The sequence below is a fragment of the Medicago sativa genome, chromosome 6, assembly GCF_051527215.1.
Source record: "Medicago sativa cultivar Bolivia chromosome 6, Bolivia_mono, whole genome shotgun sequence".
Taxonomy (NCBI): Eukaryota; Viridiplantae; Streptophyta; class Magnoliopsida; order Fabales; family Fabaceae; genus Medicago; species Medicago sativa.
Window position 1 is genome coordinate 15,004,597 of NC_140754.1, and position 15,361 is coordinate 15,019,957.

Consider the following 15,361-nt stretch of genomic DNA (forward strand, 5'->3'; position numbering starts at 1 on the left):
GGTCAGTTTTGGTTTTAGTCCTGCAAAATTTATTTATAGCTTTTGGTCCCTGCAAAAATTGGCCAGTTTTGTTTTTAGTCCCTGCAAATCTTTTATAATTTTTTTTATAGTTTTTTTTTTAAAAATAATAAAAAAATTAAAAAAATTCTGGAAAAATTAAAAATTAATAAAAAATATTAAAAAATTCTGGAAAATCGAAAAATTAATAAAAAAAATTTAAAAAATTAAAAAATTCTGGAAAATAGAAAAATTAATAAAAAAATTAAAAAAATTCTGGAAAAATTAAAAATTAATAAAAATTTGAAAAAAAATATTAAAAAATTCTGGAAAAATTAAAAATTAATAAAAAATTTGAAAAAAATATTAAAAAATTCTGGAAAAATGAAAAATCTGAAAAAACAATAAAAAATTGGAAAAAAAATATTAAAAAATTCTGGAAAATTGAAAAAAAACGGAAAAAATAAAAAAGATTAAAAAATTCTGAAAAAAAATAATTCTAAAAAAATTAAAATTCTGGAAAATGAAATTTTCGAAAATAAAAATGAAATTCTGGAAAAATGAAATTTTAATGAAAAATTTTCGAAGTTTTTGAAATTTTCATTAGTATTTCTCAAAAAATTTCCGGGAATTTTTGTGTATTTATAAACCGAGAATAAGGGAAAAAATATGTGTATTTATAAACCGAGCTTAGGTTTTTTATGTATATTTCGAAATTTTCATTAGTATTTTTTCCGGGAATTTTTGTATATTTATAAACCGAGAATAAGGGAAAAAATACACTGAAAAAACCTAAGCTCGACATATATACTAATCAAAATTTCGAAAAATACATTTTTTCCAGAATTTCGAAATTTCGACATATATACTAATCAGAATATTTTTTATTTTCCAGAATTTTTTCATTATTTTTCATTTTATTAGATTATTTTATTTTTTTAATCATTTTTTATTTTTATTAATTTTTCCAGATTTTTTTTATTTTTTCCGTTTTTTTCAATCTTTTTATTTTTATTAATTTTTCAATTTTCCAGAATTTTTTAATATTTTTTTATTAATTTTTCAATTTTCCAGAATTTTTTAATATTTTTTTTATTGATTTTTCATTTTTCCAGAATTTTTTAATATTTTTTTTCCAATTTTTTTTATTAATTTTTAATTTTTCCAGAATTTTTTAATTTTTTTAAATTTTTTTATTAATTTTTCGATTTTCCAGAATTTTTTTAATTTTTTTATTAATTTTTCAATTTTCCAGAATTTTTTAATACTATAAAAAAAATTATAAAAGATTTGCAAGGACTAAAAGCAAAACTGGCATAGTTTTGCAGGGACCAAAAACTATAAAACAAATTTGCAGGGACTAAAACCAAAACTGGTCTATTTTTGCAGGGACCAAAAGCTATAAAAAAAATTTTGCAGGGACTAAAACCAAAACTGGCCTATTTTTGCAGGGACTAAAACCAAAACTGACCTATTTTGCAGAGACCAAAACCATATTTAAGCCTTAGTTTATTTTAGTTTGATAATAAAAATAATGTTTGAGTCTAAAAATATCCTAAGTAAAACATATTCATACGTTGTTTTTAGAATCCCTCAATGATATCTTCCCTAAAGAGAAAACAAAACTCATATCATTATCAATAGTATCAACAACATAACTCGAAATCAAATCAAACACTCGATGAATCATCATATGTGTAGCTGCCCTAGGTAACTCATGAACAACCACACTGATTTTCCTCCGAGAAAACTCAACGCACAATTTTGGACATAACTGCAAGACTTGAGATACAATCGTTAATAATAGAACTCAACTACTTTTGCATCAAACGCGAGTTAATTACTTGTAATAAACCATCAGCCTCACCCTTAACTATTAAAATGGAAAATGAACAATTTTATATTGTTCAATCAATTTTTTGCATATCGATGTCAATCAAATTAATGGAAAAATTGTGCTTTTAAGGGTGCAAATTGATGCATGGATGGGTTATTGTATATTACATATGACTACACCATAATGAACAATGGGAAACAACAATTGAAAGAGTGCATAAAATCCACAGCAGCCATGCTTAATTCAAGATTAAAAGAAATAAGCTCCTCATGAATTGGTCCATTAAAGCAAACTAAACGTTCAATTCAAGGTAAGAGAAAACCGTTCCATAAATATGACAATAGAATTCAAATGGATTAAGAAGAATGTTTTAATATTTAAATCTGAACTGAAACTTGAGATTGCATATTGGAGATATAATTAATACTGTTAAGTAAACCAAAGACATGAAACAAAAGTTATACACAATCAGCCTAAACATTGATTCAGAGCAACATAAAACTTTAGGAATGTATATTATACACTTCAACGAGAGGAGAGATTACGGGAGTTATGAACTTATGTTGTGAAGGAAACTAAACTCATAATTATGAACCTAACACTAGAGTTCATCAGGAGAACAATAACAAATGATTAAACATTGGAAGACAGTTCCACAATCCAGAAACAAGTTGAAAAGGGAACATCCGAGCAAGTATCAACAACGTAGTCTTAGCAGCAGGCGATACTATTAATTTCAGATTAAGATTTACACCAAAAGGCATGATAAAGCAAATAGGTTAATCGTATTCACAACAAATTAACCTCATTTCACTCAATCAACACAACAAATCAATGTATTCATTCCATATTTCAGATATGTAATATTAAGTCCCTCCTTCTAAGTTCTAATGAATGAACTATGGAATATAACTTCGGTCCATAATCCTTGTCAATGCACAACAAAGAAAACCTCCAAATAGCTACAAATAAAGGATGAAATTTGATACATGATCTAAGTAAACAAAGAACAAATCCGACAGAACCGGTCATGGATAAGTTATTCAAAACTGCAGTTTTGACAATGTTCAACAAACACGGAGTTTGTCGTCATAATTATGTAACCTGTTGGAAAGTCAGATACACAGAACTCTTGAAGACAATAGATAGAGAAAATGGGATTTCAAACACTAGGAGAGGGTTATTTATATTCAAAAAAAATACTTATCCCAATTAATTAATAACAGAAGGTTTTGTAAACAGCAGCAGGACATCCAAGTTTATAATGGCCTTTTAAAAATAGGGAAGTGTTAAGTAGATAGCCTATATTCCACAACCATTGAGGTAGTCACACAGTTTTAAGTCATTTGATACAAAGATTTTCATAATAATGCAAGTGGTCAACATAAAAAGAAAACATTACAAGCCATGAATAATCACAACTTGCTTACAAGAGAAGACTTGAAGAATCCACCAAAACGCTTATCCTGCAACCCAAGTTATGCCTCATTTTCAAGACATCTTTTCACATCAATATGTAATTAGGAGTTTGGTGCTGCTGAACATGTAATCTGCAAAAGTAACAGAAAAAGAAGATAATCAAGCCCAGCAACATTGTCATATCTAGTTTAGAAACTTCATAATAATAACAATAACTTGCCATGGTCATGTACTGCATACATTTTCATATATACATCTTATCGTATAATTCACCAGCTCAAAACAAAGTATACGAATTACATTCAGATTTCCGAAAAAGCAAGCTGCATAAGAAAAAATAAATAAAAGAAGAACTTGTGAAAAGTTTCAAGTGCAGACACTTGTTTACAAAGAACATATTACTTAGAAAAACCCATCGTCAATTTAATATCATTTAAATTTTTCTATAGGTGCTAGTCGAAAAGTTTATTTCCAGTCAAACAACTAAATTAAGCACAGTAAAGCTGTATCACAATCACATTAGAAACCTTTCAATGCAAGATAACAATAACATACTTGGTAACGAACTCAGATCCACTTTGGAGGTGGCCAAAACAAGTTGGAATATTCAGGAGAATCGGACAAAAGCGGAAGCCAACCTCGATCCAAGTCCAGAACATAGCTCGCATGTGACCCAAGTCGACTAAGTCTTCTTAAGATATCACCACTAATGATCACACAATTCCCTTTGGCAACATACAAATCTGAAAAAGAAGCAGAAAACGAACATTTTATCCCCAAGAACAAAACTTTATCCCCTAAACTCGTTAACTTCACCCACTTCTTCTCCTTCTCATTAAGCTTAAACAAATCAACACTTATTATAGGGAACGCATGAACGCATGCTAACAACAAATCCCCATCGCTCTCCACTAATAATTTCTTGTTCTCACCATCATCCAAAGGTTCAGCCACTAAATGGACATTTGAGTCTGATCCAACCATGACTGTCTTACCAATTTTGTCAACCGCATAAGCACGCCCTTTAAAAAGGCATATGTCTCCGAATTCCATCGACAAGCCGGGGATCACCTTCCATTTTTCATTGCCGCATTTTGACAGTAACGGCTCTGGGTGAGAGGATATTGTGGCAACAATGAGAGGGTTTTTTCCATGGCACGTGACAGCAACGACCTTTTCAGGGAACATGTAGTCACTATTGAAGGGTTGATGTTGGGAATAGGTGTCGTAGTCCCTAGTGAAAGTGTTGCTTCCCAAATGGAGGAGAGATAATTTTCTGAAATCGAGCATGAGACTGATACGAGGAAGAGGGGAATCACAGAAAAGTGGGTGGAAGAATCGAGTTTTGCCACGCGTGTTTTGGCTAACTCTTATCAACCAAGGGCGAAGTAGGGTTTGTTGTTCTTCTTGTTGCTGTGGTGGTTTGATGAGGTAGATATTTTGTTTGGAGAGGTGACAGAATGGAGGGTTATTGTCGTTTTGCTCAGAGATGAATGGTAATTTGAAGACTGGGAACTTGAAGGGTAAAATGTAATAATGATTTGGGACAGAGGAAGAACGCCATGTTGAACAAATTGAACGAAAGCGAATGAGATCAAGTTCATCGTCGATTCGTTGTGATATCAGATTGAGAAGGTCTGTTGGGAGTTTAGACCAGTCGACAGCCGCTGCCATGGATGCAAGAAGCAAAACCTATAAACAATTAGAAGCTATGTATAAGCAAAACCAAAAAGCAGAAGCCATAAGCAAAAGCTATAAGCAAAACCTACAAGCATAAGCTATAAACAATTAGGAGTTGTAAACAAAAGCTATAAGCAGAAACCATGAGCTATAACGATTAGAAGCAGAAACCATAGGCAATTAGAAGCTATAAGCAAAAGCAACACGGTAATGCCATGAGCAGAATCTATAAGCAAAAACAGAAGCTATAAACAATTAGAAGGTATAAACAGTAAGAAGCCATAAGCAGAAGCTGTAAGCAAAAGCTATAAGCCGAAGCGATAAGCAATGAAAAGCTATAAGCAAAAGAAGACGATAATGCAATGAAGAATGACGAAGTTACCTAACACGATGAAGGGAGTGAACGAAGCTCGCCGGAGCTTAAACGCGCGCGGTGGTGACGGAGCTTAGTGGTCGCCGGTGACGGAGAGTAGAAATTGATTTGGGGAGATTAGGGTTCAATCATTCAGTGACTTCGTTTCACTCGTTCCTCTGTGTCTTAAAGAAAATCTAATCATTTCTATTTTGAAATTCTTTCATTTTTAATATCTGCAACATAAGGGTATATCTTACTTCCCCTAAAAAAATAAAAAATAAATAAATGTATCTTGCCATCTCACCTAAAGTACAAAACTATTTCTATTTTGAATATATAAAGTTGATAAGATCAAATTTTAAACTGTGAAATATTTTTAAAATATCTATATTAATATAGTATTAATATTAATTATTTTTTATTTTATATGTGAAAATCATGTAAAATATTTGTTCTTAAATAAATCAAAATGGAATATATTGAATCAACTGACTTTCCCCCTAGCACAAGGTGTGCTAAAAGAGATAGCTAATAATTACAAGGTTGTTTCAACATAACAAGACAAAGATTAGCCTAGACTCAAACATGTGAGACGGTTTCGGTACCAATCATGAAACTTATAATAAAAAGTTACATATTTTGCTTTATATCACGAATAAGAAAGTAATCTGATGTTCTCTCAAACATCTGAGCAACGGTTAACCATTTATTTTCTGATAAATCAAACAAACGGCGGAACCAGACCTGGAGAGGAACCTCACCTAGCCATCTATCAACCCAAAATAATGTCTGTGAGCCGTTACGTAATTTGTAACTGCACATTATCAGGGTACCACGCGCCTCCCACAAAACCAAACCCATACCACACCGACCCTGCCCTACCACCACTCTGTAACCGCCCCCCTCCAGGCCATATCTGGCGGCCAACAGTCTAAACATGATATTTAGAGAGTGATTTTATATAACCAATTATTTCAATTGTGTTTTTTTAAGGAAATTTCAATTGTGGTTTTTAATAATATGTTTAGTTAAATTATTCTGATGCGATTTTTCTCGGTAAAAACTCAGTCACTCATTTCTAATTTGTATGCAACTTCAAATTTTTTAAAATGAAAACACCCCCATAAGAGATGAACCTTTGATCTCATGAACAATTCTGCACTACTAATATAAAAAAACTGGCATTTGTGGACAGAAATTTCAAACCGAATAAATTTCATCTCAAATTTCATTAGATTTTCGGACAAAATACGGGCATATTTCAGATGAATTAAAATTTGAAGATATTGCGTCCGAAATTCATCTTTATTTTGTCCATACTATATGTCGGTCCGAAATTTGTCCCAAATGTTGAGACCGATTTCACACAAAATACAAAATGTTGCTGTTTTTTTTTGAAAGAAAATGTTGCTTGTTCTTATGTGGATGTATATTCTGTCCCAAACCCGTGCAATAATCTAGTGCATTTTTTTTGTTCTTATGTGGATTATATATAATTGCTTCCCTGTTTATTTCTTCTCAATAGTTCTTCTTTCTTGATTATTGTTTTTTCTTATTTCATTGCATTATCAAGTATATTTTGATCGATGTTGTTTTTGTCTTCAATGTTTGGTTCAACGTATATAAGTCTGTTGCATAACTAGCTTAACCAATGCAAAGTGCGCAGTTATATTTTTCATCGTGGTACTGACATTAATTTTGTAGTTGGAAATTATAAATTATTGTAGTAATACAAATGTGTTAGGCATAGCTCCAAAATTCTAGTTGTGCTTTTAAGGGTGGAAATTGATGGAGTTTTTTGTATATCAGTAACAAGATCAATCAATTCCCCATATTCCTACACTTGAAAGAGTGCATGAAACACACATGAGCCAGAAAATGTACATTACATATTTATTTTTTTTGATATAAAAATGCATTTTTACATGAGTATGAAATTCTATATATTTTGTTTCTCATTAATTTCAGATGAGAAATAAGCTCCTCATAAATTGGTCCGTTGAAGTAAACTAAACCTTCAATTGAAGAAAAGGGAAAAATGAAAATAGAATGCAAATGGATTAAGAAGAATGTTTTTATTTTTAAATCTGAACTGAAACTTTTTAGCAACATGCAGTGCTAATAATTCACAACAAATGAACCTCATTTCACTAAGAACCAGTGGCGGAGCCAGACAAAAATGTTTGGGGTGGCCGCATTCCTTGTCATTTTCTTCTCTTTATAGTCATAGCAAAACAACATATGTACCTTAGTTATGAAAAAGAAGACACCAGTTTTGCCACCAGTTTTGCTTTTGCCACCAGTTTTGTCAAACTTGGAGACGAGCAAGTCCAACACCATTGGAGAAACAGCATAACCCAAACTTAACAGTGCATCTCGCAACTCATTTGAATCGCTTTTGCCACTCATGTCCTTATCAAATCTCTCAAATATTCCCTGCAACAATAACCAGTTAGTTAGAAGAACACTGTCCCATGACCATAAGAACAGAATAGTCTAAGTGTGTGTTTGGTTAAGTATTTTGTAAAAATAATTTTGAAAGAATTTTATTTTGTATAACTTATTTAGTTAAAGCTAAAATTTAAGAAAAGTAATTTATGTTTGCATATTTCCCCTCAAATGACAAATTTGATGTAAAACTTTGTACAAAATTTTCAACCACATGCAAAATTAGCATCATACTATCAATTAATTATGATTCAAAATACCAATATTGGTTTTTACTAAAATCACGTAGGAGATTAGGAAAAATAACTTTTAACCAAACACAGACGAAGTTCAGAATTAAGAATAATTAGGGGAAAATTAAAGAAAAAAAAGAGGAGAAAATACCCTCCAGCTCTGAAGACTGTAAAACAGAGAAGTGAATTCCTTGGGTCCTGCATTCCTTGGGTCCTGTAAAACAGAGAAGTGAATTCCTTGAATCCTAATCACTAATCAACTAGGTTAAACAACAACAGATGGAAAACTCATGGCAATCAACTAAAGAACATGTAATCATTAAAGAAGAATCAGATTTGAAGGAAATTACATTCAATTTCACATTACCTTACAATTTACAACAATTAGGGTTTATGGAGAGAGATGGAGATAGCTCTCTAAACTGAAGAATCAACACAGAAAACAAAGGAGGATGCGACGGTGATGGATGAAGAAGGAGGTACGAGTGGTCGCGGCGGTGGTGTTGTGGTGAATGGAGAGCGGTGCGGTGGATAGAGAAGGAGGTACGAGTGGTCTGGGAGAAGAAAAAGAAAATCGCTCTTCTGATGAAAGAGAAAGGGAAAGAGGAAATGAAGTAGAATGGGGAATACTCATATTACTGAAGGGTATAATAGTAATTTCCTATAAATAATGGGGTGGCGGTGGCTCCCCCTTGCCACCCCCCAGTTCCGCCACTGCTAAGAACAAAACAAATCAACATATATTATAATAACAATACTAATATAATTGCTGCCTCTTAACAATTAAATATAACTCATTGAAACTTCTAAATCACAAGCTAAGAACAGCCTTATGTCAACTTAGGTGAGGTATGATCAATAGAGTTTAAACTTAACAGCACCATAACAATGCAGATGGGCACAATCAAAGTAACATTAGTAACCTCAGTTGAGAGATATATGTGAAACTGACCGATTAAGTTTCAACTTTACAGCGCCAAAATAATGCAAGTGGTAAACATAAAAATAAACATTACAAACCATGAATAATCACAACTTGCTTTACATAGAAGACTTGAAGAATCCACCAAACGCTTATCCTGCAACCCAAGTTTCACCTCATTTTCAAGACATCTTTTCACATGACTACGGAAATAGGAACTTGGTGTTGCATAACAATAAAATAAGATAATCAAGCTTATCAGCATTGTTACATCTAGTTTAGAAACCTCATAATAATGACAATAACTTGCCATGGTCATGTACTGCATACATTTTCATATATACATCTTAATAACATTTCAATTTTTCTATAAGTGCTAGTCGAAAAGTTTATTTCCAGACTAACAGCTAAATTAACAGTAAAGCTGCATCACAATCACATTAGAAACCTCTCAATGCAAGATAACAATAACATACTTGGTATCGAACTCAGATCCACTTTGGAGGTGGCCAAAACAAGTTGGAATATTCAGGAGAATCAGACAAAGGCGGAAGCCGACCTTGATCCAAGTCCAAAACATAGCTCGCATGTGTCGCACGTTTAGTAAGTCCTCTTAAGATATCATCACTAATGATCACACAATTCCGTTTGACAACACACAAATCTGAAGCTGAAGCAGAAAACGAACACTCCAACCCCAAGAACAAAACTCCATCCCCTAAACTAGTTAACTTCACCCACTTCTTCTCCTTTTCGTTAAGCTTAAACAAATCAACCCTTACAGGATACACATAAACGTCTGCTAACAACAAATCTCCATCGCTCTCCACTAATAATTTATTCTTCCCACCACCAACCAAAGGTTCAGCAACTAAATGGACACTTGAGTCCAGTCCAACCATAACTGTCTTATCAATTTTGTCAACCGCATAAGGCCGCCCTTTAAATAGGCATATGTCTCCAGACATCATTGACATGTCAGGGATCACCTTCCAATTCTCATCGCCACATTTCGAAAGTAACGGAAATGCGGCGGGAGAACATAAACTGGCAACAATGAGAGGGTTTTTTCCATGGCACGTGACAGCAACAACCTTTTCAGGTGACATGTAGAAACATTTGTCGGCTTTATTTTCAGATTTGATGCCGTAGTCCCAGATGAAAATGGTACTTCCTAAAGGGAGGACAGATAATTTGTTAAAATCGAGCACAAGACCGTTACAAGAAAGAGGGGCATAATTGAGGTGTGGGTGGAAGAATCGAGTTTGGCCACGCGTGTTTTGGCCAACTCTTATCAACCGAGGGCGAAGTAGGGTTTGTTCTTCTTCTTCTTCTTGTTGTGTTGGTGGTTTGATGAGGTAGAGATTTTGTTTGGAGAGGTGACAGAATGGAGGGTTGTTGCCGTTGATGGTATCAATATCAATGTCGTTGGGGGCAAAGAAGAACGGTGTTTTCAACAGTGGGAACTTGAAGGGTAAAATTTGAAGAAGATTTAGGACGGAGGAAGAGCGCCATGTTGAACAAGTTGATCGGAAGCGAATGAGATCGATTTCATCGTCGATTCGTTGTGATATCAGATTGATAAGCTCTGTTGGGAGTTTAGACCAGCCTACCGCAGCCATAGATGCTTATAGCAGAAGCTAAAGCAAAACCTATAAACAAATAGAAGCTATAAGCATAACATATAATAAGAAGACACTATAAACAAAAACAGAAGCTACAAGCAAAACATATGAACAAGAGGTATAAGCTAAAATCAAAGCTATAAGCAGAAGCAGAAACTATAAACAAGAGCTATAATCAGAACATATAAAGAGAAGCTATAAACAGATGCTATGAGCAGAAGCAATAAGGAAAACCTGTAACAGAAGCAGTAGTGCTATCTTAAATCGACTACATTTATTTAGTTCAGGTTAATTAGTAAATAATACCGGCTTACCTTCAAATCAATAAGAGAGAAAATGGTGAGAGATAAGAGATTAGAAGTTTGTGTACCTTGAGTTGTAGTTGAAGGACGTTTACAAGTTGGGAGGACTCAAAAGGAGTTAAGAGAGGTTGTTACGAACGACATCCGAAATCGCCGGCCCCCGCCGTATAATCATTAGATGACATTGTAGAGGTCGAGTGTATTGAGTAGACTTGTTTTGCGTTGGGTGTGATTTGACAAGGGTTGTGGACTTGTTTTGCGTTCGAAACACTTTCTATTCAACCAAACAAAAGAAAAGCGTATGAACACACTTCTTTCATCTCTATTTCTTCTATCCTTTTCTTATACCAAATAGTACAACAAATCTATTATATTTCTCACATATTTCTCTCTTCTCGTACTCTCTCACCTTTTTCTTTCATGTTTTCTTCTTTGAACCAAACACACATTTAAGAAGAAAGGAATGAAATAGAAGAGGGACCTATTTTGCCCAAATTAGTGAAGACTAATTTGGGTAGTTTAGTCAATAATTTTGAATTTTAAAATAAAACATTTTAGGGACTAGTTTGGTCCAAAAACATATTTGTGTTGGTAATTTTTTGCAAGGTGACATTAGTAATAGACATAATTATCAATATGATATAATTTAGATGTCTGTAAGAAAATAAAAAAATTATATACCTAATCTTTCTTACTAGACAAATAGCTGTTTAGCTAGCTCTATTCTTAAGATAATACTGTTTTAGTGGATTAATTGTAATCAAGGAAGGATAGAGGGAGGCACCCATAATTGTTTTAGTGGATTACATATTAGAGATATAATATTAAGCAAACCAAAGACAAGAAACAAATGATATACACAATTAATTCAGAGCAACATAATCCTGCAGCTTAGGTAAATTATGAACCTAACACTAGTATTCATCAAGAGAACAATAACTATAGTACTTTTGAAACAAAGCTTTAACGTTTTAGATGCTATCTGTGTATCATTATTTAAAAGCTTAAATTTGGTGACAAATAATCATTGCAAGGCAATTCGACATCAAGTTTAAAAGGGAACAGCCATGCAAGTATCAACGTTGTAGTCTTAGCAGAATGAACTATGAAAAAGACATTCGGTCCATAATACCAAAGAACTTATCAAAGCACAACAAGAAAACCTTCAAATAGCTACACATAAAGACGAACTATCAAGACGAACTATCAAAAACTAATCTAAGTAAACAAGAAAAAAAGAAAAAAAAAAAGAGGATGCAACTGGACATAGATAGCTTATTCAGAGCTGCATTTTTCACAAAAGCGAGAAGCAAAAAATGGCTTCGCCCAGGTTTGAACTGGGGACCTTCAGTGTGTTAGACTGACGTGATAACCAACTACACCACGAAACCCTGTTGAAGTCATTTCTGAATATTATGTTCTTGTTCAATAAATTCTGGGAGCACGTACATATTTCAATGGAAGTAAAGTACAAAGGTATAGTATAATATTAGCCTGTAAGTCCCTTCTAAGTTCTAATAATGAATGAACTACTGAAAAATTTCAAAGTTGAAATCAAAGCACAACGAAGAAAACCTCCAAATGGCTACAAATAAAGGATGAACTGTCATAGATAGGTTAATCAGAACTGCAGTTTAACAATGTTCATTACAATAAAGTAAACAAAAAAGAGTTTGTCGTCATAATTATGTAACATGTTGGCAAGTCAAATACACGGAACCATAAAATATAATATAACAGATAGAGAAAATGGGATTCCAAACACATGGAGAGGGTTAACTATATTCCGCAAACTATCTCTCCTAATTAATATAATACATTGAAACTTTTAAATCACAAGCTAAGAACAACCTTAAGTAAACTTAGGTAAGATAAAAGTGTAACTGATCAATGGAGTTTAAACTTTACAGCACCATAACAATTCAGATGGGCACAATCAAAGTAACATAAAAAAGACCAACCATAAGTAAACTCAGTTGAGATATATGTGAAACTGACCAATTCAGTTTCAACTTTACAGCGCCATAATAATGCAAGTGGTAAACATAAAAAAAAACATTACAAACCATGCACAATCACAACTTGCTTGACAGAGAAGACTTGAAGAATCCATCAAACACATATCCCGCAACCCAAGTTTCGCCTCATTTTCAAGACATCTTTTCACATGAATATGTAATAGGAGCTTGGTGCTGCTGAACATGTAATCTGCAAAAGTAACAATATAAGAAGATAATCAAGCTTATCAACATTGTTACATCTAGTTTAGAAACTTCATAATAATAACAATAACTTGCCATGGTCATATACTACATACATTTTCATACATCTATCTTATCATATAATTCTCCAGCTCAAAACAAAGTATGAAAAAAATAAATAAATGAAGAGCTTGTGAAAAGTAGAAGTGCAGACACTTGTTTACAAAGAACATATTAGTTAGAAAACCCCATAGTCGATTTAATAACATTTCAATTTTTCAATAAGTACTAGTCAAAAGGTTTATTTCCAGTCTAACAACTAAATCAAGCACGGTAAAGCCATATCACAATCATATTAGAAACCTTTCAATGCAAGATAATAATAACATACTTCGTAATGAACTCAGATCCACTTAGGAGGTGGCCAGAACAAGTTGGAATATTCAGGAGAATCAGACAAAAGCGAATGCCGACCTTGATCCAAGTCCAAAACATAGCTCGAACCTGCCCCACGTCGACTATGTCCTCTTAAGATATCATCTCTAATGATCACACAATTCCCTTTGGCAACAGACAAATCTGAAGCTGAAACAGAAAACGAACATTTCAGCCCCAAGAACAAAACTCTATCCCCTAAACTCGTTAACTCCACCCACTTCTTCTCCTTCTCATTAAGCTTAAACAAATCAACCCATACAGGAAACGCATAAACGTCCGCTAACAACAAGTCCCCATCGCTCTCCACTAATAATTTCTTGTTCCCACCACCAACCAAAGGTTCAGCCACTAAATGGACACTTGAGTCTGGTCCAACAATAACTGTCTTACCAATTACATCAACCGCATAAGGGTGCCCTTTAAAAAGGCATATGTCTCCAAACATCATTTTCATGTCGTAGATTGCCTTCCAATTCTCATTGCCACATTTTGAAAGTAACAGATATGGGGCAGAAGATAAAGTGGCAACAATGAGAGGGTTTTTTCCATGGCACGTGACAGCAACAACCTTTTTAGGGAATATGTAGAAACAATTGTCGGCTTTGTTGTCGCATTTGATGCCGTAGTCCCAAATGAAAATGTTGCTTCCCAAGGGGAGGACAGATAATTTTTTAAAATTGAGCACGAGACGGTTACAAGAAAGAGGGGCATAATTGAGGAGTGGGTGGAAGAATTGAGTTTGGCCACGCGTGTTTTGGCTAACTCTTATCAACCAAGGGCGAAGTAGGGTTTGTTCTTCCTGTTGTTGTGGTGGTTTGATGAGGTAGATATTTTGTTTGGAGAGGTGACATAATGGAGGGTTGTTGCCGTTGATGGTATCCATGTTGTTGGGGTCAGAGAGAAATGGAAATTTGAGGAGTGGGAATTTGAAGGGTAAAATGTGACGATGATGATTTGGGACGAAGGAAGAGCGCCATGTTGAACAGATTGATCGAAAAAGAATGAGATCGAGTTCATCCTCAATTCTCTCCGATATCATATTGAGAAGCTCCTTTGGGAGTTCAGACCAGTTTGTCTCTGCCATGGATCGCTGTGATGACAGATTATCAGTTGATTATGGTTCCTGTAAATTTAAAGCATATAGCAAAGTGATTCAGAACATAAATAAAATAAAAAAGATAATAATATGGCAACAACCTATGAACCATCAACAAAACCACATACATTGGATACAACACGACACGGATAATAATTTAAGAAAATGACAAAATTGAATGCAATCACATGTGTCAGACACCGACATGTATCAAACACTGAACACGCCTTTGATTAGAAGTGTCATGTCTACAGAGACAACAGCTACCAATGCAGCAGCAACCACTCAGGCAACAATAATGCAAAAGTAAAAAACTTGAATTTGATTATTTGAAAATCAAGAATTTCACATATAAACAATTTATCAAACAGTTGGCATGCACTTCACTAAAAGCTGAAAAATTTTCATCAATATTAGCTATCAACATTATTGATTAAACAATTTAGTGAAAACCAAATCAATAATCAAAGTAGATAAAATACACTAACCAATAATTATTGAGTACTCTGAAATAGTGGAAGGAAGAAAAGTTGTAACAAATAGAACAGTAAGTAACAGGGATGAATGAGGAAGAGTTTTTACTTTTTTTAGATTTATTTCAAATATAAAAAAATGGATCGGGTCGGTGGGATATGGGTCAGGTTTATATATTAGTCTTAAAAATTTAATGGGCGTGTATTCATTTAAGTGACAATAAGTTAACTATAATACTTTCTCTAAAAAAATAAAAAAAATAAGTTAACAATAATACTAGTTTTTAATGGGTTATTGTCATTTTGCAAGATGCTATTCAAAAGGTATTTAAGGT

The 15,361-nt window shown here is 33.4% G+C and overlaps 3 protein-coding genes and 1 non-coding gene across 9 annotated transcripts; all 4 read right to left on the bottom strand.

Annotated features, from left to right (window-relative positions):
- Window positions 1-3,064: 3,064 nt before the first annotated feature.
- LOC146913116 (F-box protein SKIP23-like) lies at window positions 3,065-8,687 on the bottom strand. 5 transcript variants are annotated; one of them, XM_085716364.1, is made up of 6 exons: window positions 8,337-8,687; window positions 8,121-8,183; window positions 7,536-7,724; window positions 3,809-4,945; window positions 3,494-3,576; window positions 3,065-3,384 (listed from the first exon to the last, which is right to left on the bottom strand). In XM_085716364.1, the coding sequence occupies exons 3-4, from the start codon at window positions 7,695-7,697 to the stop codon at window positions 3,821-3,823; spliced, it is 1,287 nt and encodes a 428-aa protein (XP_085572490.1). In that variant the 5' UTR covers window positions 7,698-7,724; window positions 8,121-8,183; window positions 8,337-8,687; the 3' UTR covers window positions 3,065-3,384; window positions 3,494-3,576; window positions 3,809-3,820. The 5 variants fall into 5 exon arrangements, with proteins under 5 accessions (XP_085572490.1, XP_085572491.1, XP_085572493.1 ...); XM_085716365.1 differs by having other exon boundaries at window positions 3,474-3,576; XM_085716367.1 differs by lacking the exons at window positions 7,536-7,724; window positions 8,121-8,183; window positions 8,337-8,687 and adding an exon at window positions 5,316-5,443.
- A 468-nt stretch (window positions 8,688-9,155) lies between these two features.
- LOC146913117 (F-box protein SKIP23-like) lies at window positions 9,156-10,761 on the bottom strand. The gene has a single exon (XM_085716369.1). It carries the CDS (start codon window positions 10,511-10,513, stop codon window positions 9,380-9,382), a length of 1,134 nt encoding a protein of 377 aa, XP_085572495.1. The 5' UTR covers window positions 10,514-10,761; the 3' UTR covers window positions 9,156-9,379.
- Window positions 10,762-12,135: 1,374 nt separating this feature from the next.
- Window positions 12,136-12,209, bottom strand: TRNAV-AAC (transfer RNA valine (anticodon AAC)). Its single transcript has one exon. It is a non-coding gene; the product is annotated as a tRNA-Val (tRNA).
- Window positions 12,210-12,561: 352 nt separating this feature from the next.
- On the bottom strand, window positions 12,562-15,133 carry LOC146913119 (F-box protein SKIP23-like). Of its 2 annotated transcripts, XM_085716371.1 has the most exons (3): window positions 15,042-15,133; window positions 13,411-14,580; window positions 12,563-13,026 (listed from the first exon to the last, which is right to left on the bottom strand). In XM_085716371.1, exon 2 carries the CDS (start codon window positions 14,539-14,541, stop codon window positions 13,423-13,425), a length of 1,119 nt encoding a protein of 372 aa, XP_085572497.1. In that variant the 5' UTR covers window positions 14,542-14,580; window positions 15,042-15,133; the 3' UTR covers window positions 12,563-13,026; window positions 13,411-13,422. The 2 variants fall into 2 exon arrangements, with proteins under 2 accessions (XP_085572498.1, XP_085572497.1); XM_085716372.1 differs by lacking the exon at window positions 15,042-15,133 and having other exon boundaries at window positions 12,562-13,026; window positions 13,411-14,979.
- Window positions 15,134-15,361: the final 228 nt, after the last annotated feature.